The following is a 27,283-nucleotide window of genomic DNA, read 5'->3' as shown; positions in this document are numbered from 1 at the left end:
TGGCGTTGTTCCGAAGGTTCGTTAAGCATCTGTCATATAATGATTATCTGTGCAATCCCTGTGAATGATACTTGCCATTACATCCACCTGATTGCAAACCTAGTATTTGGCAATACGAATATAAACATATTTTAATGCATTCGATACAAAACAAGAAATGGATGCTTCCCCCGAGGGTTGTTTGACGGACCATTCTGGTCACCTGGGGTGCGTTCGAGCGCTCTAAAGCGAACCAAAGCGAACTGAACCAAAGCGTATACCGTAGGCCTACCGAACTGTGCCAGTTTTGGAGCGTTCGAGCGCTCTCTGGAGAAAGCGTACCTCAAATATTTTTAGAAAAGGTCACGCATTTTTGTAGAAAGAATGTCAACCACCTTCCGTTTGAACTACTTACACCTGTCCCGAACAAAGAGAATGATGTTTTTGCATTGTGACGTACAATTGTATGCGCATGCTTTACAGCAAAGACGCTTTACTATCTTTACTATTTTCACTATCGTTGCTTTACATCGAACTTTTGGTACGATTTTGGCACGCTTTTGGAGCACATCGGGAAGTGGTCCACTTTTTGCTCGGTACAGTACGTAGGAGCGTTCGAGCGCTCCTCTGGCGCGGGTACAGTACGGTACGGTACGCTTTAGGATAGCGCTCGAACGCACCCCTGATCTCGCTATGCAATATCCTTTTTTGTTTAACACGAATTCCATAAATTGTTACGCCGTGCAAACTTACAGATTGGCATTATGTTGCTTTGAATATGAGTGAAGTGCCTAACCAACTAAGAAAATACAAAGGTCATTTGTACCAACGTGCACATGAGCTAATTACGAACTGGCTTGTACACATTGCAACTACTCTTTTGGTTCTGTATCTATCATAGAATGGATTACGCTATCGCTACGTCCTGTCATTCTAGTCTGCATATAAATGATTTTCCACTTACTGTTCTCGCAATACCTGGGAGTGGTTTCTGTCGTGATCGACATCGACTAACAATCGAAGCTTATACCACATATTGTTTGTTTGTTTGTTTGTTGTGGTGCCACTTCCGGGGTAGAAAAAAAAAAGGGGGGAGAGGCAAGTAGTTACATCATACATATTCCCATGTGTTATGCTCAAAAAGTGCCCACCCACCCACCCCCGGTCACGCCAGCCATGCACAGTGTATGCACATGCAATCATTGTTGGGCGCTGTGATTGGCTGCTGAAGAATTAGGAGGGTCTAAGCAGTATCATTGGTGGACTATCATTGGTCAATTGTTTGCCAGTGTAACTTGATTCCTTTTGCCAATTCAAGTATGCCAATTCCATGAAAAAAAAAGTCAGTAATATGTCACTTGCTTCCTTCTGCAGAAATAGGGCAGTATTGAAATTCAAGCACTGGACGGCTGAGTGGGCTCGTGGCATGCTTTGAAAGACTTCATATCCATGACTTCAGAAAGATTGACTCACATATTTCGCATCAGTCACCTCCTCAGTTAACAATACAGCATAAATATTCCATCTCTGTTACGGGTGTCGTCAGTTCAGGAGTTTCGGTAGGGCGGTTTGCAGACTACAATATCGACACAATCATGAGTAACGTAGTTCAGCGAATATTCTCTCTCACCTTTTGGGGTCATGAGCTTAGGAAACTTTTAAACCGTTTAGGAAGAGCAATACCGTTGTGCAACAGGTCATCTATAGCTCCAAGAGGTCTTCACCACAAAGTCTTCGTCAAGACTGGCGATCGAGTTGGCATGGGAACGAATGCGAACGTCTACATCGCCTTCTACAACACGGATGGTTTTCGAACACGTGACTTCAAGCTGGACAAGGCGTTCTTTTTCGATTTCAAGAGGGGAAAATTAGACGAATTCGATATCTACATCGACAATGAGAACTTTGGACCTCTGGCTTTCATCGAGATTTGGCTAGACAAATGGGCATTGCTCAACCATTGGTATTGTGAGTACATCGAAGTCCAGGCTCTGAATACCGAAGTGGTCCACAAGTTCCCCGTCAATCGGTGGATACCAGCCGATAGAAGGCTGCAAATTCGTGAGTTCGACATGGTTCTACCTCAGGAGGACAAAATTTGCTTACAGAGAAAATGGGAGCTGCAGAGGAAGGCCAAACTCTACAGTGTCCACAAGGACCATCAGACAACTATGCTAATGGTAAATCTAGCTGAAGTTTATTAGTATAAGGTAGGATAAATGCTAGAGGGTCAAGTCAGTATAATCTGAGTGTGGTATAATTTGCAGTGGGGCGCTGTTGAAATAAATTAATAGATAGATTGATATAGCATCAATTCATGAAATATTATTGTATAACATATAATTACTAACAAAAATCTACAGGTAAATCATATCAACGAAAGAATACAGAAGGAATTGATGTGAATGGAATGTTTGTTTATTGAGCAGGACGATTGTTAAGCAAACAATTGCAAAAGCTCATGCGTAGCCATGAAGGTATAGTACACTGTAAATTCAAATTTAGAATATCAATGAAGGAAATTTTCATGATTCGATCCTTTGGCTATCATATAACAGATATTTAATTGGAAGGTCTATGGGGAATTAATTGAAAATTCTTGACAAAAGTAAACGGATTTAAAGTAATTGTACGGAACACTAGGATGCCAAGAAACGATGACATCTGAAAGCCTTGCTAAGCACTACTCATAGCATTTGAATTCTTTTGGGCTGTTCTAGGAGTACTTCTTAAAGGGGATGGCTAGTAACTGATCAATAGGAATCAGTGGGAATGGTGGGGGATGATTGTTCCAATTTTTGTGGGATTCATCTAAGAGTACATAGTATTATCTATTGTTGTGTGAAAATTATTTGATTCAGAAAGGTCTCATATTCAAGTAATGTGCAGTTAAATGGTTCCAGGCTAGCACGCCTGTACAGTGACACTCGTCATAACAACTTTCCGTAATAATTGTACATGTTCACATGTCCATTATACAAATTTATTCTGTTCGTTTATTTTTTTTAACTCGAATACAAACAAACAGTATGCATTATTTCAACAAAGGTCTTACAAAGAAAGAAAGAAAGAAAGAAACAATGAAACAAAGAAAGATAGATAGATAAAGATAGAAAGATAGAAGGAGGGAAGGAGGGAGAGAGAGGGTTGTGGTAATACGTTGGCAGGATATGCTTGTACAAAAGCTATTATCTTTGCTTTCATTTGAAATTTTGCAAACGTAGTGCAACAGTGCATCTAAGCATCCTAAAACGAGAGAGAGAGGGAGAGAGAGAAAAAAGAAGTGCAATAAATATATTGTATGTGATTAACGATGAGAAATAAAACTTTTTTTATTTCAGAGTACGCATCTACCATCTGACGAGTCCTTCTCCTTCAATGAGGATGTGAGTATCATCACTCTTTAAAAAAATGTTTTCCTGCATAGTTTGTGCTTAACATTTTTACAAGAATACGTATTCGCCCAATCCATGATTCTTGTTCAAACTTTAGACGCTACGTTCATGTATTTAAGATAGATTCAAACATACAACGATACCACATGTAAATGATGATCCAAAATGAAGGGTTCTCATTGTTTCTTATACAATTATTGTTTGCAGGTTTTAATGGCTCAGAAGGAATTGTGTGAACCGAATAGTTTTATCCAAGAGTTGTAGCCCGGAATTTGGAGGTACAAAAGTTCCTGTGCATGCACATGTCCTACCTACCTATATGTGACTCTGTAAACACACTTGGCATGATATTGTTGATGAAATAAAACCGAAACAGATGACAAGAGATGGGCCTACCAAGATACAACATACTCAAGCAATAGCATCTCTCACCCGTCTCTGTTCGGTAACATGCATACGATAAGTACGATGTTACCATTAAACGCCCTGCATGCACTGTACAACACCACTATATTACGTTACTATAACTGTTGTAATCTCATATGGGGTCGTGCATCTGCCTACCTTTTAAAGAGACTAGTGGGGTGTTACAGAAGAAAGTTATTCGTCTTTTTACTGGCTCACATTATCGTGCGCATACACATGATCTATTTCGACGCCTCGGCGTCTTATCTCTGTCCGATTTGGTTTTGTATAAGACTGGAATTTTTATGCATAAGTTCATACATAATAAACTTCCATCTGTTTTTATGGATTATTTCAAACGTTGTAATGAAATTCACTCAAAAAACACACGGCATCCATCTAATATTTATCCATTTTGTTTCCGAACAACTCGTGCCCAAAAACAAACGATAAGGTTTCATGGATCTAATATTTGGAACTCCGGAATTTCGGAAAAGCTGCCTTTGCACAATTTCAAGGAAAAACTACGATATGTTCTTGCCTTCTCCTCATTTTAGTCAAAATATGAAATTTGAATTACATTTTTTATCATGTATTTGACATGTGCTGCAATCGGTAATGCTTTCTCGTACTATGAACACGTATATTTGTAGTCTCGTTCTATACGTCGTTTTGTTTTGTTTGTTTTGCTTCATGAGGTGTTATTTGTTTTGTCCTCTGTCTTAGTATGCTTTATTCTCTCCATGCTCCCTTGATGTTTTCGGTAACTTTTGTCAATTTTAATTTTGTGCTTGTTTTAATATGTTTTATTCTTTCTGTGCTCCTTTCATATTGTTGGTAACCTTTATCATTTTGGTGTTTCAATGTTTAAATTGCAATATGTGTACGATTTGTTTTCAAGGGTACATTCTTTTTAACATGCCTCTGGCTTTCTCAGAACTGTACCTGCTACATTTTTTAACATTTTATATCCAAACGATTTTTATTACTAAATGTATAAATTGAACTGAACTGAATCGTAGTGGAACCTTGTACGCAATGCGGTGGCGTTGAAGGTGGAGGCCAAAATAGTGGATTTCGCCACGGACAAGTGGGAGTCTCTTAAAGACATAGAAACCATCTACCAGCATCATCTACTTCCTCCTCCAACTGTAAGTATCCGTATCTTCTCTTCCTTCTCCTCCTCCTTTCCCTTCTTCCTTCTTCCTGCTCCTCCTCCTCGTCTTCCTCCTCTTTTCCCCCTCAGGTCACAACTGATACTATTTTAAGCGAAACATAACCATGCCGTATCATAGTCCAAAGAACTAAATTAAAACTTTTTATATGATTTGATTTGATTTGATTTGTTGATTTATTTCTTCTTAATTCCGTTACATCAGATATAATTGTGTTCAAGTCATATATGAGAAACAGTGTATCGACACATAGTTTTTAGTGCAAAACAAAACAAATACAAACAGCTTAGGGAACTTGAACAGAAGGGTCTCCAAAATAAGCCGAGGCTTGACGGTATGGAGACCCTATACTTAGCTACTCTGGATAGAATAAGGGAAAGAGAGAGAGAGAGGGAAGGGTAGGGGGAAAGGGAAAATTACAGAGTGTATGTGTACCACTCCAACTACTTTACAATAATAGTAATGATAATAGATGAATCTACTATTAAAGTTAACACGTTCAGTTGCCTTTGCCGTAGTAATGACCGAATATATGCACTATGAAAATAGTAATGAATGAATACAAAGCATTCTACATGAGGTTATCTGACATGAAATAACAAAATATATCGTTGTTAAATGTGCACAGTAAATAAGGCACATGGTATAGACACATACATATACATGCTCATTATTATGTATCTATCCTATACATACACAGACATACCCATGTTTATAATATATATATGGATAGATAAATAGATAGATATGTGTATGCGCACATACATGCATCATACATCCCGTACATGTTTATATACATTTGATTATAACACATAACAAGAAAGAAATCAAAATGTTATCCTGGGGAATGCTGCTTTACTAGGTGAAGTTTTACAGCCGTCTTAAATGAATACATAGTGGTCATGTTTTTAATTTCGGTGGAAAGGGAATTCCAAGTGTCAGGGCCGGAGTGTCTGATAAAATGATGCGCGAGTGCAGTTTTGGGGTTAAATAAATGCAAATTTGTGGATAATCTGGTAGGATAAGGGTGAATCTCTGAATTTGACCGAAATATTTTGTTAGATATTGGAGGCAAGAGGTTTGACTTGAGGCAAAACATAAATATAGCTTTTTGGAGAAAGTTTATGTCATTTATCTTAAGGGATTTAAGCTGGAAAAACGATGGGTCGGTGTGATCTCGAGAACGTGCTCGACTGCACACTCGAATTGCTTTTTTTTTCTGCAGAAGAAGTGTACGGTCTGTGTTACATTATTTTGTGGGTTGCCCAAATAATGTTGCAATACGATATATATGGCAGGATCAAAGCATTATACAGAGTAAACAATACAAGAGTTATTCAAATTCATGATTTTCTTCCGTCGAGATATTTTCATTGCAACTGATTGACAAATTGCCCTACATCGACGTAAATAAGCACTGAATTGATCAGTGTTTTAGTAGTAGCCATGATATTTACGATTTTCTGTTTGTATTTTATATCAGCTTGTATTGTACATTGTATATTGAATTGCCGAATAAATAATAATAATAATAATGACAATTCATATTCTGGTAAATCAGCTTTTTTACATTTAAAATGAATAAAATTAGTTTTGCTTAAATTGAGTGCCAGTATATTACTTTTAAACCATGTAGATAATTTCGGTATACTTCATTGTTCAACGTAGTAACTAGGTGGTTTAGGTCAGTATGTGAGTAAAACACATTTGTATCATCAGCAAATGATATATACTGTAACATGGATGATGCGCTTGAAATATCATTGATGTAGATTAGAAATTATAACGGACTAGATTGAACCCTGGGGGACTTCACTTGTTACAGGTAATGCAATCGAGGATACTGAATCAATACAAAATAAATAGTTTTCAAACCATGTACTCTCAAAAAAAAAAAGCGAGTGAAAATTTTCACTCTAAAAAGAGTGAATACAAAAAAGAGTGAATTTCGAGTGAAATTGGAGTGAATTTTGAGTGAAAATGCTCATTTTCACTCATTTTGGAGTGACGTCAGGGATCACTCGAAGATTTTGGAGTGATCCCTGACGTCACTCCAAAATGAGTGAAAATGAGCATTTTCACTCAAAATTCACTCCAATTTCACTCGAAATTCACTCTTTTTTGTATTCACTCTTTTTAGAGTGAAAATTTTCACTCGATCTTTTTTAGAGAGTAAGTGCAGTACCCCGAAACCCCGTAATTTCGTAGCTTATATAATAATATTTTGTGGTCAAGAGTATCGAATGCCTTGCTCATATCCATAAATATACCAATTACATGTTTACGATCTGCAAAGGCATTCGATACTCTATCGAATAACTGCATTAGCGCGTGATCAGTTGAATGATTAGTTCGGAAACCGAATTGATCAGGATTGAAGAAATCATTCTGACATAAAAATCCATACAGCCTAAACAATTCTCTCGAGTATTTTGGAGAAACTAGAAAGAATGGAAATGGGACGGTGTTACGAATTTGCCCATATAATCACTTACCAATGCCGTTCTATGTTTTATGATCATGTGCATGCGATCACACGTGCGCGATCGCGAATGTTTGTAAACACCACCAGTTACGTAATCTCCTTTTGAGTCATTCGTTTTGAACCGCAGCCTTACACACTTCGCCCAGGTTGAGTTTAATGTTATGAATATATTAAGCTGGGCGTGCCTGACGGAATTTTCCATGTATGTAATAATGCTCATGTTAAAAATGCATTGGTCGTGTCAGTCGATAATCAGACTCCGGTTAGAGAGGACCGTTATAACTTTCTCAACGTCCCGTCCATGGTCTTGGGAGAATTGCTCTCCCTGAGACAAGTATCCTGCGGACTGAGTTAAAGTGCTAAATAGCAGGATAATCCAGGAGATGCCAACCTGCTTCTAGCCCGTTTCCCTTCGACGACGACGGCGTCGATAGGTTTTCGTCGACTTGGCCAGGCGAACCACCAGGCGGTCTGGAGCCAACGCCCACCTGTGATTCCTGTGATTGCTACACGGCGACTAGCGGGAGCCACGCCGAGGTCGATCCAGGGCGTCGAGACTGTGTGAGTGGCAACGCGCACCTAGCAGCCAACGCCCTTCTACCCGGCGTAGTCGTGGAGCGGCAAGCTGTACCGAGATAGCGTCGCCCGCTGGTTCGACGACGTGCCCCGTGCATCGACGCGCTCTCGACGTGATAGCGTCTTGCGTCGCCTCCCCGTCACGTCGCAGATGAGTTGGGCCCCGACGTTGGTTCTGTTAGGGTAAAACCCTGGCCAGGTATCACATAATCTGTCTTTGAGTTATCTTTTGTTGAAACAATCCGATCTAACATTCAATTGTTATGGTTAATTTCGCTGTAATGTTTTGAACAATTATCATTATTCCGGTTGGAAACTGATTGTTAAGTAAATTCTTAATAAAGCTCCGGAAGATTTGTTCATTTCAATTCACTGTGACCGCCTTACATTCATTTGTGTGATCTTGACCGTAACAAAAAAGAAATATTAACCCTGGAAGTGTAGATAACATGTCTGAGTGTTACCATGGCTTCATGTCAAAGGGTGTGGTTTCTTGGCAGTCTGATGACGGTGCAGTGCAGTCGGTGAGAATCCTGCGGGACACCGGAGCAGCACAGTCTCTCCTTGTAGGTGATGTGAATAAATTGCCTGCTGATGGTTCATCTTGTGCTAGTGCACTGATACAGGGTATTGATGGAACCTACGTTTCTGTACCTTTGTATAGGATACACTTGAAGAGTGATTTAGTCACTGGAGTAGTTATGGTTGGTGTGGTTCCCGGTCTACCCATGGATGGGGTTGATTTGTTGATGGGGAACGATTTGGCTGGGAGAAAGGTCTCAGTCTCACCAATTGTGTCAAGTGATCCGGTAGTTGACCATGAAACTGAAAAGTTGCTTGAAGAATTCCCGGATGTATTTCCTGTTTGTGTGGTGACAAGGTCACAGTCAGGTCAGGCGAAGCAAGACGAGGCAGATGATTTTGGGTCTGTAGATGACTCTGTTCGGTTGGCAGACACGTTTTCTGCTAACTTCGATGATGTTTCTGCTCAGTCTAGTGATGACAAGTGTTGTCGTTCTTCCCTGATTGCAGCGCAGCAAAAAGATCCAACCCTTGAACGTTGGCTCCTTACTGTTGTTTCCGAGATTGAAGCTGGTCAGTGGTCAGTGGTCAGTGGTCAGTGGTATAGCGGATAGTGTTGCCAGTGTACTATCGTAGGGAGATACTGAGAGTTGCTCAGGAAATTCCCATGGGAGGTCACGTTGGCATTAGGAAAACTCAAGCAGGAGTGTAGTTTTTCGTTAAAGCAAAAAGTAGAAAGGGAATGTTAATTATGTGTGCAAACGTCTTAAGTTTTAGACACACGGTTAGTTTCTTTCCCGCCATTTCCTTTTGTGAGTGAAAAAAAGAAGAGAAAATTGAAATCATGAGAAATACTAGGTTGTGTCGCATTCCAAACTGGAAGGATTGAAATGAATTTGAAAGAATGGACAAACAATGTTCAAATGTTTGTTGTTGTTTTTTTTTGTGGAAGGACATGATACCAACAAAAGTATTTTGTAAGAGAGACATAAAATGGCTCCTTTTGATATATTATGGTGTTTCCCTTTAACAGGAAACGTTTACAGTAATTACCCCCCCCCCCCCCCCAAACTGTTACCGGTGTTTGTATGAAAACATTATGTGCAAACATGAAAGAAGATTATAATACAGGTCTGTCATGATACAGACAGAATGCCAAACTTATAGCAAAGTGAAGAGACAATGTTGTGAAACACATGCGATAATGTTCCCGTGTTATCATAATCCAGACTGGTTAAATAATGTATATTGTGTGTGCATTTAAGCCATTATATTGTGAGTGATGATAACCTAAGAAGTTCAGTATAATATGAATAGCTGATGTTTGAAATTTGTTACAAATTATGAAGAATGATGTTGTTGAAAGTTGTAACGTGTTTTGATATACAACGAAAATATTACTTCAAAGTAATATTTTCTCTCTTAGGGGTGGGGGTGTTACGAATTTGCCCATATAATCACTTACCAATGCCGTTCTATGTTTTATGATCATGTGCATGCGATCACACGTGCGCGATCGCGAATGTTTGTAAACACCACCAGTTACGTAATCTCCTTTTGAGTCATTCGTTTTGAACCGCAGCCTTACACACTTCGCCCAGGTTGAGTTTAATGTTATGAATATATTAAGCTGGGCGTGCCTGACGGAATTTTCCATGTATGTAATAATGTTCATGTTAAAATGCATTGGTCGTGTCAGTCGATAATCAGACTCCGGTTAGAGAGGACCGTTATAACTTTCTCAACGTCCCGTCCATGGTCTTGGGAGAATTGCTCTCCCTGAGACAAGTATCCTGCGGACTGAGTTAAAGTGCTAAATAGCAGGATAATCCAGGAGACGCCAACCTGCTTCTAGCCCGTTTCCCTTCGACGACGACGGCGTCGATAGGTTTTCGTCGACTTGGCCAGGCGAACCACCAGGCGGTCTGGAGCCAACGCCCACCTGTGATTCCTGTGATTGCTACACGGCAACTAGTGGGAGCCACGCCGAGGTCGATCCAGGGCGTCGAGACTGTGTGAGTGGCAACGCGCACCTGGCAGCCAACGCCCTTTTACCCGGCGTAGTCGCGGAGCTGCAAGCTGACCTGAGTGAGATAGCGTCGCCTGCTGATTCGACGACGTCCCCGTGCATCGACGCGCTCTCCACGTGATATGATAGCGTCTGGCGTCGCCTCCCCGTCACGTCGCAGATGAGTTGGGCCCCGACGTTGGTTCTGTTAGGGTAAAACCCTGGCCAGGTATTACATAATCTGTCTCTGAGTTATCTTTTGTTGAAACGATCCGATCTAACATTCAATTGTTATGGTTAATTTCGCTGTAATGTTTTGAACAATTATCATTATTCCGGTTGGAAACTGATTGTTAAGCAAATTCCTAATAAAGCTCCGGAAGATTTGTTCATTTCAATTCACTGTGACCGCCTTGCATTCATTTGTGTGAACTTGACCGTAACAACGGTAATTAGTTACACATGTTGGATCATCTTTTTTATGAATCCGTATTACTTTAGCAATTTTGAAGGAACATGGAAAAATACAAGAAGAAAGAGATAGATTAAGAATATGGACTAAGGGAGACAAAATACTACCTATGATCTGCTTAAGTAAGTGGGTGCTAATTTCATAATGACTGACAAAATAACTAATTTCAAAGGCGCGAACAATTCTTAATATTTCAATAAAGTCAGTGAGGTTTAAAAATGGGATTGAATTTATTGGTTGTGGCAGAAAATCTGCGAAATCACAATTACTCTTATCGATTTTAGAGCCCTGTTGCGGACCAATATGTACAAAGTATTCATTAAACATATTGCTTATATCAACCGGATTTCTTAGGGTATTGCCATCTTTATGAAATACTTGAAAATCAGATGATGATTTGCTCTTATTTAGATTTTCATTGATTATTTTCCATATAGTTGAGCTTTTACCTTGAGCATTATCTATCTTTTTAGAAAAATACATTTGTTTGGACTGTTTAATAATGCTTGTTAATTTATTACAGCTTGAAGATACGACAGCCTTGAAAGAGAAGAAAAAAAAAGAAAATGGGCAAAACATACATCATGTAATACTTATCGAAAACAAATGAAGAGAAAAAACAGAGACATTCTGGCATCACATTACGACATTACAAATTGGATAGAAACTATATGTACAGAGAATGAGGTGAGTGAGGTGAGTGCTGGTGCAAGTGAAAGAGCCCTGCAGGCGCGCGGTACTAGGGGCTTTTCATTTGAATTGAATTGAACTGAATTGAAAAGGTGTTTTATTCAGCAATATCCATCGCAGCCCATTAGAGGCCGAATTACAGACATTGTTAACAAAGGACCATGAATGCATTAGAAATACACACAAGATACAGTGTAGCAATGAAAAAATGCATAGAGCAACAACAAAAAAAACAATCTTATTCATCTTAACCATTGCACAATGAGATCAACCTATAATAAAAAAACCAAAAAACAAATAGGCCTATTACAATTACAATATCTAATATCACTATTCTCAACAATTATTGAAAATAAATTGAATTTATGTTAATTATGTGTACCGGTCATTTATACTTATTGATACAGATGTTGTTATACAGCTCAAATCAACACATTTTACACGGCAAAAATAATCAATTTGATACAAAAAAAAAAAATATTTTCTCACTATCTTTTCTTCCCAAATATTAACTCTCATATCAAAATACATTCAATCTACACACAGCACATTACATCAAATCTCTAAATAAATAAATGAATACTATATTCGAATTTCTACAATACATGTATATACAAAAATAGCGTTTGATATTTTTGCACATCTCTCTCTCTCTCTCTCTCTCCCTTTCTCTTCTCTTTTCTAACTCTCATTCCACTAATACACACACTCTCTCGTATTTTGTATACCCATTGCACCAGAATTTGATCTCACATAATAAACAACACCAAAACGCTGACACATTACATTATGAAATACTTTGAACCTTTTCGGAGATTTATAATGATATAAGGAAAATACAATTCTACTAAGATAAGATTAAGATAAGAAAACTGAAATATGTTTATTGAATAGTTTGATGCAAGGAGACTGGGGCAGGGGGGAGGAGGTATCAAAACATTGAAGATTTATCTTGTTTTTGTTACAATAATCAGATATATCACCTAATTCCCATAATTTGATATAATGTGCCTTTTCATGTTTGCTTTAAAATAAAAAAAATGATGAGCATGCTTTAATTTTTTAGGGCAGAAAATTCCATAAATCCGGTCCATGGTCAGCTGATTGTGTCGAATATATCTATGAGCGACAAGTAACTTCGGGTTATTTAGATGAATGTCATTGCAATGACGAGTGGGATAAGAGTGTACTTTCCTATTTGAGATGAAAGTATTATGGAAGAACGGTAGTAAATTGTTGATGCATTTGAACATAAAAATAGCGGACTGATGAATATGAAAATCATTTACTTTTAATATTTTCAGTCATTTAAATAGAGGATCGGTATGGGCTAAATAAAGTGAATGTGTACAAATTTGGATGGCTTTTTTTATGCAAATGAAATAACAAATCAATTTTTGATTTATTACAGTTGTCTCATACAATATTACAATAATTGATATGCGGTAGAACAAAAGGATTGCACAAAATATTAAAAGATCATTCTTTGTGAAAATTGATTTCCACCTATAAAGTATACTAATCGCTTTCGAAATCGAAGTACATATTTTTTGAATATGTTCATTCCAAGTCAAACACTCAAAGTTGAATGCAGAATAACACCTAAGATTTTGGTGGATTTCTTTTCACTAATAAGTACACTGTCAATAAAGATATCTGTTTTGTGATTGATACGAGACTGAGGGCTCTAAAAGTGCATTAAACAGGTCTTATCTACATTCAATGACAACTTATTGCACTTGAACGACAGAGATACCTTGGACAATTCGGTATTCAGAGTGTTAATAAGAGTATTTATACATTTGTTTGAATAAAATATATTTGTGTCGTCTGCAAATAATATGAAATGAAGAAGATTTGATGATTTAATAATATCATTCATATACAGCGTGTCCCAGAAAAAAAGAAAACGAAACCAAGTTTCATTGCAATTCTTTGGGATCATAATCATATATTTGCTATATGAGATGTACATGGATTGAAAGATACACTTCTCTTCTTTCATTTGATGCACAACTCATTGTTCAAAATTCGTGCACGACTGAGTTAGAACAATAGACAATAGTGCTACTAAATTTTCATTTGCACGAGCAAATGGCGATTTTGAATGAATTTTTCAGACTTTTTCAGCAATCTTTTGAAAGAAATAAAATCATAGCCTTAATAACCATTCTTTTTCCTTTCATACGATATCTCACGCGTAAAAAATGATCAACGCCTGCGCGAGAAAATGTAATTTGAAAATATGCTTTAATTTTACCCAGATAGTAAATAAGGAGCCAGTTAGCTTTCCCAACACCTACCCAACTTGGCAGATAAAAATGACCTTCATGCTTCAATGAATTTACACAAACATGAAGGGAGGGGGTAAAAGGGATTGCTACAGACGGTTCGGTTATGAATAGGGTCGTAAATTATCACATGATCATGAGCTTGCCTGTCCATGCAGCTAACTACAGAGCAAAGTGTGTTCATCAGAGGAATGTTTGGGGATGTGGGGTGGGAGTAACGGATCGAAAAAAAAAAACATCCGAGCCCCCCCCCCCCCCCCCCAAAAAAAGACGATTTTCTGCCCTGCACTTACACCTTTGAAATGTTAGAAGCGCAAGTTCAGTGATAAATAAAGTAATGTACCCTCTCTTTCTGCTTCACCTCCCCCTTCAAAAACTTCAAAACCCTGTCAGTGATGAAGGACTAATCGCGCGTGAGGGAAATGTAGAGAGGAATGAAAACAGTGAAATAAGTTTGGGGTACAAAATCATCAAGATGTGTATCATTGTTGTAATGTTGATTTCCCATAGCCATTGGACTGCGTGCAACCTGAGAATATTCACGATATTAGTCTTCACTTATTGGTCATTTGTCTCATAGCTTATACTAAATAGAGGACAACAAAGAGCATTCCGTCTCATACAGCATTCTCTGTAAATACCCCCCCCCCCAAAAAAAAAAAAACATTCACTGTAGCACTGCGGTTGTTTTGTGTGAATTCAATGGTGCAGATGAGCCCATTGTCTAATGCTAAGTCGGTAGAGTTGAATGCTTGTTTTTCGGCTCTCCGTATTAGAATCGCTAGAAATGAAGCATGTTTTCATGCAAATTTTTCTCAAGCATGCGTTATTCATATTTGACGCGTAAGATCTCATATGAAAGAAGAAAATATGAATATTTGGGTTATGAACTTTCTTTTTCGAAAACGTAACTTTAAAAGTCTGGAAAAATTCACTTAAATTCACTTAAAGTCATTTGCGCGTGCAAATGAAAATTTGGTAGCACCACTGTTCATTGTTCTAACTCAGTTATGCATGAACGATGAACATTAAGTTGTACATCAAATAAAAGAAGAAAAGTTTATCTTTCCATTGATGTATATCTTATAAAGAAAATGTATGATTTAGATAGTAAAAAGTTGCATGGAAACCGGGTTTCGTTTTTTCTGGGACACGCTGTATATCCAAAAAAAAAAAAAAGAATAGGTCCAAGGATTGAACCCTGGGGCACAACACAAGTAATATAGGAATAAGAAGAAGTTTTAAATTGAAACAAAACAAATTGATAACGATTAAAAAGATAACTTTTAAACCAGGAAAGAACTATCCTTCTTATACCTAATTTAGATAATTTGTGAATCAAAATTTGATGATCGATTGTATCAAAAGTTTTACTTAAATCAAAAAAAAAAAAATGGTTCGTGATTGACTCGCTCTTTTCGCTTCACTAAAACTCCTCAGGGGATGACAAAGTGGAAATCTGACGTGGAGTTCGGTAACCAGCGGCTGAATGGTTGTAACCCGACTCAGATACGACTCTGCACCGAGATTCCCGACAAGTAAAAATGGCTTCCTCCTTTTCTCATATAGTATAATTCAGATTTGTTTTCGTTTCTGTATCAGTGTTTAGACATTAAACCAAGGAAATTAGGCAAAACAATTTCTTCAACCATCAAGAATCAAGTATGAATCAGGCAGATTGCTGGAAAGTGTATTTCAGTTCATGCTTACAACAGTTTCCTGATTAATGCACCCACAGCTTACACCCCTTTCTATGTAGGTACCCCCCCCCCCCCCCACAGCTTTTATGCTTGGTTGCTGATGGTAAACTAAAGCTCGAAATAAAGTCGTTCAATAAATTTGTTGCTTGTTGTTGACTTATCAAGATATAACAACAGAATAGAATTCAATGGATCATTCTCTACGCAGAACAGGTTTTAAACTATTCTTTGTCCGAGCAGCGACTCCACTGGGTATCGTGATAACGTTGGTGATTGCACGCAAGATAATTCAGCTTACTACCACTAAAAGGACAAATGATATTTTATGATTCCTGGTTGTTCCCTCTGTACTTTTTACCAATATTGACTGGCTAGCATAGTAGCAAGACTTGTACGATGACTTGAGCAACCCTGCTTGTCAACATTAATCATGAGGAGAAATCAGCACCTTGTGAAGATGAGCAAATCGGAATACAGACATCCCAATAGCAAGTAAAAGAAATGTTAAAAACATGGTGCATGTATCAAATGCTGTAAACATACAATGTGTAGCCCATATAAATACAATGTATGGAACTTGACCAGATGGAGAAATGCAAACGTTTTAATAGAGAGATTAATATCTACCTCACGTCAGTCCCATTATCACACGTTGTAGTTTCGCAGTGAGCGAAAGGGACGTTCAGCCGCTTATCGAGAACATGACCATCGACGAGGCCATCGCAAGGAAACGATTCTTCATTGTCAACTACGACTTCTTAAAGGACCTCCCGTGTACGGACGGAAGGACGGTGAGCACAGTGCCATCATCGTTTTTTTTTTTTTTGGCGAGAATAAAACAACAAAGAACATTGTATTGATGACGATCGTGATAAGAGCTAGAGCTTTGTAATCGATGCTTGCGATTTTTTATCATTCTTGATAGATACAACTAGGAAATTTCAATACATAAGCATCGTAGATTATTTCTGTTTTCTTACTCATCATCTTTTATCAACCAGTCTTGATATACTCATTCCATCGCTTTTGTTCCGCTGTCTTTTGCATGTTAAACACACACACACACACACACACACACACACACACACACACACGCACGCACACACAAGGAGTGGGTTGGCTGTCATCACATTTCAATATCTATGGACTGTGTTTCATTCAACGTCAGGTCACCTTAAAGTGGATTAACAATGTGTACATAAATTTTTTTGTTGAATCCTTTCTCTGTCGAATAAAGACTCGTTTTAACATGTTTACTGAAAGTGAGATGATTATTGAAGGGCAATGGTTATGTCCTCTTCGGGTTACTATATCGATGTAGGTTTTGGTATATCTATAGGTAAATGATAATGCCTGTTCATAGGCCTATATTCAATTGGACATAGGCCTACTTGTAAAAGTCAAGAAGAGAACAGTTTTGTGACTCGTTTGAGCCACTGCCACTCAGTCTGAAGGGCGCTCAGGACGTTTTGGTCTTTATTGTTCTAAAACGTCAAGGAATTTTCCAGTTCACCGATTTGTATCATGGATGATGATGATAATAGTTTTAGTAGTAGCGATAGTAATAGCAATAATAATAATAATAATAATAATAAATATAATTATTGTTATTATCATCATTCAGATATATCAATAATGATAATAATAATAATAATAATAGTAGTAGTAGGAGTAGTAGTATTAGTATTAGTATTAGTATTATTTCTATTATCATTATAATCATTATTTAGCCATCGATGTACTAAATGGTGATGCCTTCTATCAATCATCCACACTCTTGTTCTCAGATTTGTGCTCCCATGGCCTTGTTCTTCGTCGATAAATCCAAGCACCTGATGCCAATAGCAATCCAGCTCTTCCAAGATCCAGCCCCAAACAATCCAGTAAGTTCAATCAAGGAGGTATGGCACACCTTCTTGGCTCCACCTACTTCGCACAGTTGCCAAGTGCGAACCTAAAGTGCGGGAAATAGATTTCGGTTGACAATGACTTTTCAATCTTTTTTTCAATGCCCAATAGCTGTGAACCAGAGAATAATACCGAGAAGCTGTGTTGATGTGTGTTTCACAGAATGAAATAAAATTAAAGTCATGACGTCCTCATAGCTATCGAGAATTGCCACGAGTGACGTCGTGTTGAGAGGCAGGAGATTAGCTAGGTATCTGGAGACACCCGTAGGACGATAAGCTACCGTCGATTAATATTAGCAAACCTCATATCCTCAGATTCGTGTTCCTCGAAGTTTCAACCAGCCTGCCTTATGTCACTGAGAAAGAATCTTAATTATATTTGTTGCTACCCTAATATGCACAACTTGTTGTGTAGTACATCATGACATGCTAGTGTTCAGAGAAATTAAGACGTCCTCCTTCAATAGCTCATTCATGTAAAACAGGCGACATGCCGCCAGCTGTCCCTAATAGAAAGCGTTTATTTTGTCATGAATTTTGTACTATTGTGTAATGATACACAAAGTTATCACTACTCCCTCCCATTCCACTATGACCGGATATATCTCTTCCCCTCAGACCAGTCAATGACCCCTACCAATACTCTCCACCTCATCCTTCTAGCTCCATCTAATTTACGACCAGGCTAAGCCAAACCTAAACATCCTGCCCTTCCCCCATCTACTAGAATTGTTGTTAAATCAAATCCAAGAATATTACCTCCTCTATAAAACTAGTCCTGCCTTTGTTCCTATAACAGCCAAAGTTTTGCCCAATTAAAACCCCTCTTTAACACAAAGACTCCACCCCCGTTCACCCATTCAAAGTGTGTTAGAGCAGTGTAACTGGTGTAACAGTGTAACCCTCGTGACTGAATGCATGAAGTGGATTACAAGTTGTGTAACATGCAGAGAACAAGACTTGGATTCTGACGCTCTAAGAGAGAGGATCGGCTCCAAACGCCTCTCAAATAAAGTCCACATGGAAACTTAATTGAGCTGTGTCGCCACTCATTTTTACTGTGTGTACCTCTCAAAAATATTAACCGATCCCGAGTAAAATCTGCAACAATCAGGTAACCAAGAGTGAAGCTTTGATGTCAAACGTCTATCTAGGCTATTAAGTTTGCTGTTTTCTATTACTAAAATGACCAAATAACTCAAATATGATGATGATGATAAAGTTGATAATGGTAGTTGTACGTTGATATTTTAAATGAAACAGGTTTTCTACCCGTCTGATCCCGAGTACACCTGGCTCCTGGCCAAGTGTTACTTCAACAACGCCGATGCCTCGGTCCACGAGTCGGCTGTCCATCTGGGCTTCACTCACTATGTAGGAGAATCAATCGCCTTGGCAACGCATCGATGTTTGTCTCCATCCCATCCGGTCTTCCGTCTCCTAGCTCCTCACTTCCTCTTTCTCCTCGCCATAAACAAGTGTGTATGGCGCGCCATTTATCCCATAATTAATATGTTTGTTTGTTTGTTTGTTCATTTTCCATCTGAGAAGATGGCTGGATAGCCCATAGTCAGCTACGTTAATAAGGTGGTCTTCCATGGGGTCCAGTTGGATTTGAGGTGGGACCACTTCACCGGGTTAAACACCCTGCTCTTTACGATGAATGAATGAATGAAGCGGGATCTTTTACGTGCATGAGTTGTTACTCTCATACACGGGACCTCCATTTTATGTCCTATCCGAGGGACAGAGTGTTTTGCCTCTTGCTAGAGGTATATGCTTACACACAACATTGCTCAGTTCAGACTCGGGTTCGAACCCGGGCCGAGTGATCGTGAGGCAGACGCGCTACCGACTGAGCCAACTCACCGCCCTGAACTTCGTCTATCGCTGAAAACTTTGTTTATCAGTCGATATACTCAGTTTTTCGAGAGAAACTTTTGTTAAATCGAGTTATAAACGAAGTTTATCACGATAAACATAGTTTTTCACTTGATAAACAGTTTATGGACAAATTGAGTTTTCGCTTGATAAACAAAGTTTCTCGATAAACCTAGTTTTTGCTTGATGGACAGAACTAAGTTTTTGGAGAGAAACACTGTTCATCGAGCGAAAAACTAAGTTTATCACGATAGACATAAATCCTCTTTTCAGTTGATTAACAAAGTTTATCGGTGAACTGAGTTTATCGCTCGATAAATGCAGTTTTGTCTCGAAAAACTTTGTTTATCGACCAATAAACTGAATTTTCAGCAATGAGCCCAGTTTATCGGAATTATTGGGCAAATGTCGCGCCATGGGTGTGTGTGTCCTTTGAACACACATTCACATACGACCACATACGTACATGTACTCTCAAATATCTGTCTGTACACTCAGAAAAAAGAAAGATAACTAACACGTTTTCCAGTGCAGATATTTCATAAAAGATGTTGATAAAAATCTTTGCGTCGGATATGTATACCATACTAAAGTTTGTCTAATGGGCTATCTACCTGGTAGTTTGATACAAGAGTGAAATGAGTGAACACATTCGTTTTTGTCCTCAAGGGCACAAAATTAACATATGTAGAATTTGGCAGTTAGTCATTCATTTGCAAATGCCTTCCAAGATAGCAATGATAAAAAAGACAATTAGGGATCTCTGTATATCCTCAAACAAGAACAAAATGGGAGAATAAAGGGGAAATACGACATGTCTGTCAACTCAAATTCAAATGACAAAGGAAGTAAGCCGCAAAGGTGATAAAATGGACACAAAATATTTTACTCTTTTAATTTAGGAATTTACGAATTCATGAGACAAATTCAACATTTTATTTCAAATTCTTCTACTGTTTTTGTTAATATCGCCCCTTCTGTAATGCCATTTGAATTTTGGTTTGACAGAAGATTTTTCCTTTTCTCCGTGATTTCTTGCCTTTCTTTAGCTTTAGTGGCTTCAAAGACATAGAGATCAATGGGTAGTTTTTTCCAAATTAATCTGTGTTTGTTATTGTGTTTTATTATACCCCCGCCAAACGAAGTTTGAAGGGGGTATATAGGAATCAGCGGACGGTCGGGCGGTCGGGCGGTCGGTCCGTTGCAAATCTTGCGTCGCGAACTACTTCCTCAGTTTTCAACCGATTCCCATAAAACTTGGCACAGATGTGTGCCTTGGGTTGTAGATGTGCAAGACGTATTTTTTGACAGTACCCAAAAGTACGTTGCCATGGTAACGGCATATTATGGGCAAAAATGGGTACAAATCTTGCGTCGCGAACTCCTCCCACAGTTTTGATCAATTTTTATGAAATTAGGTACAGATGTTCATCTGAATATGTTAATGTGCAAGACACATATTTCCGCAGTGGCAAAAAGTGCGTTGCCATGGTAACGGCATGTTATTGGTAAAATATAGGGCAAAATGCTTCATGGCAAAACTGCTTCATCAGTGTTCTTCCAATTCTCATGGAATTCATATTGAATGTTTGTCTTAGGATATAGGTCAGCATGACACATTTCTTGACAGTGACAAAAAGTATGTTGCCATGGTAACAGCTCACATATTGTGTTGCAAACTACTTCCTCAGTTTTTGCCCAATTTCCATGAAACTTGGTACAGATGTGTGCCTTTGGTTGTAGATGTGCAAGACGCATTTTTTGACAGTACCCGAAAGTACGTTGCCATGGTAACGGCATATTAATGGCAGAAGATCAAGGAAAGATCTTGCGGATTTAACTACTTCCTCAGTTTTTGACAAAAGCTTATGAAATGTGGCACACACAATAGTCTTGGTGGGAAGATGTGCAAGACATATTTTTCGGACGTGTCGGAAGCTGCGTTGCCATGGTAACGGCATTTAAATGGCAGAAGATCAAGGAAAGATCATTCCTTGGGTAAGACTGTCGTCACGGGGCGGGGGTATTAATCACCTTCAGTGATATTTCTAGTTTCTCTTTTATTCTTTGTTATATGGAAGATCACGTACGCATGAATAAGAATTAATCTTGTTCATCCTTGCAATTTTTTACTTTTGCGCCTTGGATGAAAAAAGACAGATGTGTTAACTCATGTATAAAGATTTAACGACCTACCATGTTGATAGTCAATTAAATTGCCTCTATCAACATGTAGTTTAGTATTCTATTGGAAATATGAGCTTGAAAAATTGTTTATATTTTTTTTTGCTGAATATATCTTTATGTGAATTCGTATCTTATACCAATTACAATATCATATATACGCATATAAATATTATGTAAGCATGTATTTTTCAACTCGACGCAAAACATCTTTGCATACTACTGAATTAGTCTGCCAATGTCCTATCTATAACATTTGGTGTGGTATTCTGGGATTCTCATCCGATGATGGTTTCTGAGATATGTCCTTTTGATAGCCAAACCCAACTGAACTATAGTAAACCATACAAGATGTTGCCAATGAAGCTACACAACATAACTTTAGGCAAATGAATGGGCACACAGGTGTATCTAGAAATTTGTCCTTTTGCAAAGCAATTAAAAAGTCTACGCCTATAATTCAACGAAGAATCTACTAACACTCCTCCGGTCAATGACAAAACAACTGCAAAATGAAATAAAAATAATGCTAAATATCTAACAAAATATTGCCTCATGAGGTATTACTTTTTTAGGTTTTTTTTTTTAGTTTTGCGAGATTTTAACAATTTAGACACTTGCTTTTCCCGACAAAGCAAATATATATATATATCATATATATATACATATATATATAGAGAGAGAGAGAGAGAGAGAGAGAGGGAAAAAATAGAGGAAAAGTTATCTCTTTTGCAAGCTCATTGACAAATTGTATTTGGCCATTTGAAAACCGTGCCTCTGTCAACAACCTAAGTAACCACAACAAAATGAAAACGAATACAAACTTTGCTTAAAATACGAACTCATTTACCTGACGGAAGGGAATAATGGAATATTCCCGAAAAAGATTACTGGCGTAGTACCATCTATCTGTTAATTGTGAAACAAGTTATCATTTGTCGCGCCTCATGGAAGATAATTCAAAATGGGCTTAGAATGATTTCCATATTCATAACTTTCTGAACGTCCTAAAAATATTTTTTTTAAGTTTATTGTACATTTACACGTGTTAAAAGCGATAGAAAATATTTGATCTTATATAGCTGTAGTTACATGTTTGTGTTTTCCCCTGACTTTGTTCAACAATATCTAGTTATATTCACCTGAAATCGTTGGATCAATAACTAATAATATGCATCGTGCTTTAGCTAGGAGTACCAATTCAAACAGTTGTTTTTCGAAAATGGCAAAAAGGCCCTACAATATACGTACAATATAAGCTTATATTCTGTTATTCTGGCCTTCAGTCTTGCCGTAAATGAGCTGGTTTCTGAAAATGGGTGGGTGGACACCACCATGGCCATTGGACGTATCGGAATGTTCGAAATCATCAGACGAAGGTGGCAGAAATGGCGACTCGATGTGCAGGGATCCCTCCTCGCTGACCTTGAGGACAGGAGAGTGGCTGACCCGGAAGTACTTCCAAATTACCACTACCGAGACGACGCGGTGCTTATTCGCAGAGCTATTTTCGACTACGTAAAGCGCATCATTGACAGTTACTACGGTTAGTCACTGGACGTCTGCATGGCTGTAATCCAGGAGAAATGAGAGCGAGATGTAATGAAGAAGGCTAAATTCAAGATAAGTGAAATGATTGCTTTCAATCAAGAATAAGAGAGGGAGAGGGAGAGAAAGGAGCCTTGGTAACTCTTATTTTCTTGAGTAAAACATATCAATTAGAAAGAAATACACACACACACACACACACACACACACATATATATATATATATATATATATATATATATATATATATATATATATATCAACACAAAGTCAGTGCTTACCAAATAGATAAGTGAAACGAAGTTTATACTGATCAACATTCCTGTTCGTAGGGTCTAGTCAGAGGCAGCTGAGTGTTCATCCGGGACAAAATGTCCTCTAATCGCTTATCGATCTAATGCAGTCAGTCAATGGGTACTTGCTTTCTTTCCTTACTCGAGTAGACACGTCAAATCTTAAGTGAATCAGTCGTTCAGACCTGACATCTCAAACTACTGAGTGACTTTAGGTAATTTTTCGAACCCGTTTCTTAGACCTTCTGTTTCTTGTTTTGGCTATCAGATTTTTTTCATCTTCATCTTTGATTTCTGTCATCCACCTTTTTTTTTTTTTTTTTTTTTAATGGCAGGATCAAATTCATTCAAAACCGGGTTGTGTTTATATGTTTGTGAGTCTGTGAGCCTTCGGATCTTCCCCATGTTATGCGGCCAAGTGCTTCCTTCAAGGATTATTTTATAAGCGTTACAAACCTTTTATGTCAGATTTGATTCTGATATCCAGACATATTAAAGCAAAAAGCTGCCTTCGTAAACTATACTTTAAAAAGTTTGGGGTTTTTTTTCCGTATCAGATGTGTGATTCAAATTTGCAGTTATCAGGTTATACAAGCTCTGGATGTCCAGTATCGACAGGCCATGCAGTGAATGATAAGGTCCTTAACTTGGCTTTTGTTTGTTTGTTTGTTTGCTTGTTGTTGTTGTTGTTTTTTTGTCAGCCGATGAAACCCGGAAGTGGCACGAGAAATATTGTGTTTTGTGCCCCTATTTAATTTAATAACTAAACTAAGCACAAACTTGAACTAAAATGTTCCACTTTTTCTGATTCTGAATGCTCCCATTAATCCTAGTTACAGGCCTGAAGATAATGATTTTAACTGGGATCTACGCTCGACAATCTTGCTTTTAATTATGTTCCTTCATATTTCTTTAGCATTCATGCTCAGATTCCAACTTTCATAGATCGACCACTATATTTATGTTGCAATATTATATATATGTCTCCGAGGATATAGCTGGATATCATGTATGCCCTGTTTCATTTTGTAATATTATGCCTCCTATCTGGATATTTAAGTCTGTTTTATTTGATGTATTTTTGCATTGAGAAATATGAACAAAAAATGAAATTGAAATTGAAAATGAAATTGAAATAATCCTGAATGGCTAATCTGGCACAGGGAGATGAAAAGGCGAATCATCTTTCCACCCGATGTCACGATTACGTCTCCCGTCTTCATACCACAAAACTTGAAATGCATTAGGTCATTCACGTAAACATCATTTGGGTAGGCTTACTATACAATAAATATCCCGAATTAGTTTGATAATGAAACGTCTTTGGCTATTTTTCCCCCGTGCACCAACCATGTTTTTAAAATGAGCTTTGAGTGTGAACAAAAGAAATTCACTTCTAAAATCGTTGAAAGTGTATTTAAAAACAGCAACTTGCTGAAAACGGGATGATCATTGGAAAGAGCTGTCACTAGTCTGTTCTCTATGCTATTCAATAGATTCATCAGAGAAGATCCAACAAGACAAAGAGTTGCAGGAATGGGGTAGGTTTCTTGGAGGGGAGCCGAAAAATGCAGAGGAGGCGACGGTTGGTATGCAGGTAGGTGTGGCATTCTCTTCAGATTATATTGTTGTTCTATTTGATGACGGACCTTCTTGAACTCTCCAGATATTAGTGATTAATGACTGAATGAATTATGCTTTTCAAACAAACATAAAGACGTTTTATACAAGCACACAAGGCTCTCATTCAAATTCAGGCGATTGGTAACTTAGCACCGTGAATTCAACTGACACACTTGGAAATCATTGAACAGTCTGTGGTCCTGTAAAATTCAAATTGCCACATCATAACATTCTATAATGGCTGGTTTTTCATTGGTTCCATCGGAGGAGCATATAGAAAGAGAGATCTTATTTAAAAAAAAAAAGGAAATCATTGTTCATTCCTGTCTACAAATGGGAATGTCACTGTCACTACGGAATTCAGCTTGCATGTCTTGTTACAATTTTTGTCCGTCCCAGGGACTACCCAACAGCGGCCAGTTCCTCACCACTGATGAAGTGGCAGAAACAGTTACCAACTTTGTCTTCATCTGCAGCGCGGGCCATGCAGCCGCCAACTTTGGTCAATACGACCAGTATGGTTTCCCTCCGAGCTATCCCGCTAGGCTGCACGGCCAGCCGCCTCGCGACAAGGTGTGTTCAAGGGATAAACAGTTTTTTCTCTTTCTCGTTTTTATATTTTCGATACTAAAGAAACAGTCTTTTAATGTTTATTTTGTCCTCCTTTGTTAAACATAATGATATTTGCTCCTGAATTTTAAGAAAAGGGTTAGGACCCGTAATGTACATTGTTGGTACGTTGGAATGTCACCCTCGCTTGAGACTAGGATCGGAGAAAATCCAGCATGCGACTTACGTAAAATGGAAATCATGCAATAGAATAAACGCAGATTTATATCCACCCCTGGCATTTCACAACGAATTGACCAAATTTCGACATTTGCTGGATTGATTTAGACAATGTTTGTTGTGTTTATCACCTGTTATCTAACTCTATGGCGTTCAAACAAACAAAGAAACAAACGACAAGTACTTCTCTGGGAAACTCTTGGTGGGCAATTTCATCAGTGGTTCATAGCATAGAAAACTTTGTTCTCTAATCCCGCTCGGGAATCCCGTCCAGACTCCTTTGACGGAGAAGGACATCTTGCAGCAACTACCTGACCTAGAAGAGACCCTAAGCGTCATGACTTTCACCAAGCTGCTCAGCACCCGGGACACAAAGGCTTTGGGAGATTTCGAGATGTGTTACCTGTACGACCCCCATGGCTGTTCCTCGCTCAAACTGTGAGTGCCACCTGCCTCGTGGGCCCCTTTTCACCAAACTTATTATCAATAACAAGTTACGATAGTTGTTATAAGCTACTAAAATCGTCACATCTGATTGGCTGAAAGCATATTTGTCATAGAAATGTGGCAGTTGTTGCTGCAGGATAACACGTTTATGAAACCTGGGACCCTGGAGTCAAGTATGTGTTTTAGCGGTGATCAAATCGAATTTGAGCATATTTTGCCGTCTTGCAATATGGGAACGGAGGGTCGCACGAACTTGGGATGGACGGTTTCCGAAAGTAGGGATTCCGCCCATTTCTGTGATATAAGAATCTTGCTCATTGGTTGAGTATATCTGACGCACTTTTGCGGTAAAGTTAGACTACCCAGTCACAATTGATGCCATAGGGAACGTGTACAAATAATAAAAAAAAGAAATAAATAGATACATACATAAATACATAATTGAATAGATAAATAAATAAATAAATAAATAAATAAATAAATAAATAAATGAAGGAAAAATGAGAAATAAATAAAATGTGTTGGCACGTACAAAGTTGGTGACATTGGGTGTAATGATTGGTTTCTCTCATACCACAGGTTCCAAGCCGACCTGGAGAAGATTGGAGGGATGATTGACGAGAGGAACCTGTCACGAGAAGAGAAATACACTTGCCTTCACCCAAGTGACATCCCTAACGCTATCAGCATCTAGAATCCAATTACAATATATAGTTGGCTTGAATTATAGTCTTTGTTAATCTGCCTTTTATCCGCAATGAATGTTGAGCAATGGTTCTTGAATGTCGGATCTACGTTTAAACATAGCTTATCCATCAGCGTTAGGAAATAATCTTGATATGACAATCATTGTCATTTTTTTTTTTTTGCTATGAAGGCAAACAATGGAATGATCGACAAAAAGAAACAG

The 27,283-nt window shown here is 38.2% G+C and overlaps 1 protein-coding gene across 1 annotated transcript; it reads left to right on the top strand.

The window, feature by feature from the left end:
* Nucleotides 1-1,574: 1,574 nt before the first annotated feature.
* LOC139725576 (polyunsaturated fatty acid 5-lipoxygenase-like) lies at nt 1,575-27,067 on the top strand. Its single transcript, XM_071636665.1, has 11 exons — nt 1,575-2,159; nt 4,802-4,930; nt 15,439-15,536; nt 16,357-16,489; nt 17,486-17,581; nt 18,872-19,086; nt 22,960-23,219; nt 25,011-25,111; nt 25,537-25,710; nt 26,201-26,364; nt 26,953-27,067. Exons 1-11 carry the CDS (start codon nt 1,575-1,577, stop codon nt 27,065-27,067), a joined length of 2,070 nt encoding a protein of 689 aa, XP_071492766.1.
* Nucleotides 27,068-27,283: the final 216 nt, after the last annotated feature.

This window comes from Diadema antillarum, unplaced genomic scaffold (assembly GCF_040938485.1).
Source record: "Diadema antillarum isolate AM-2024a unplaced genomic scaffold, OU_Dant_1.0 seq00000049_RagTag, whole genome shotgun sequence".
NCBI classification, from domain to species: domain Eukaryota; kingdom Metazoa; phylum Echinodermata; class Echinoidea; order Diadematoida; family Diadematidae; genus Diadema; species Diadema antillarum.
This window is presented reverse-complemented; position numbering and strand designations above follow the sequence as displayed.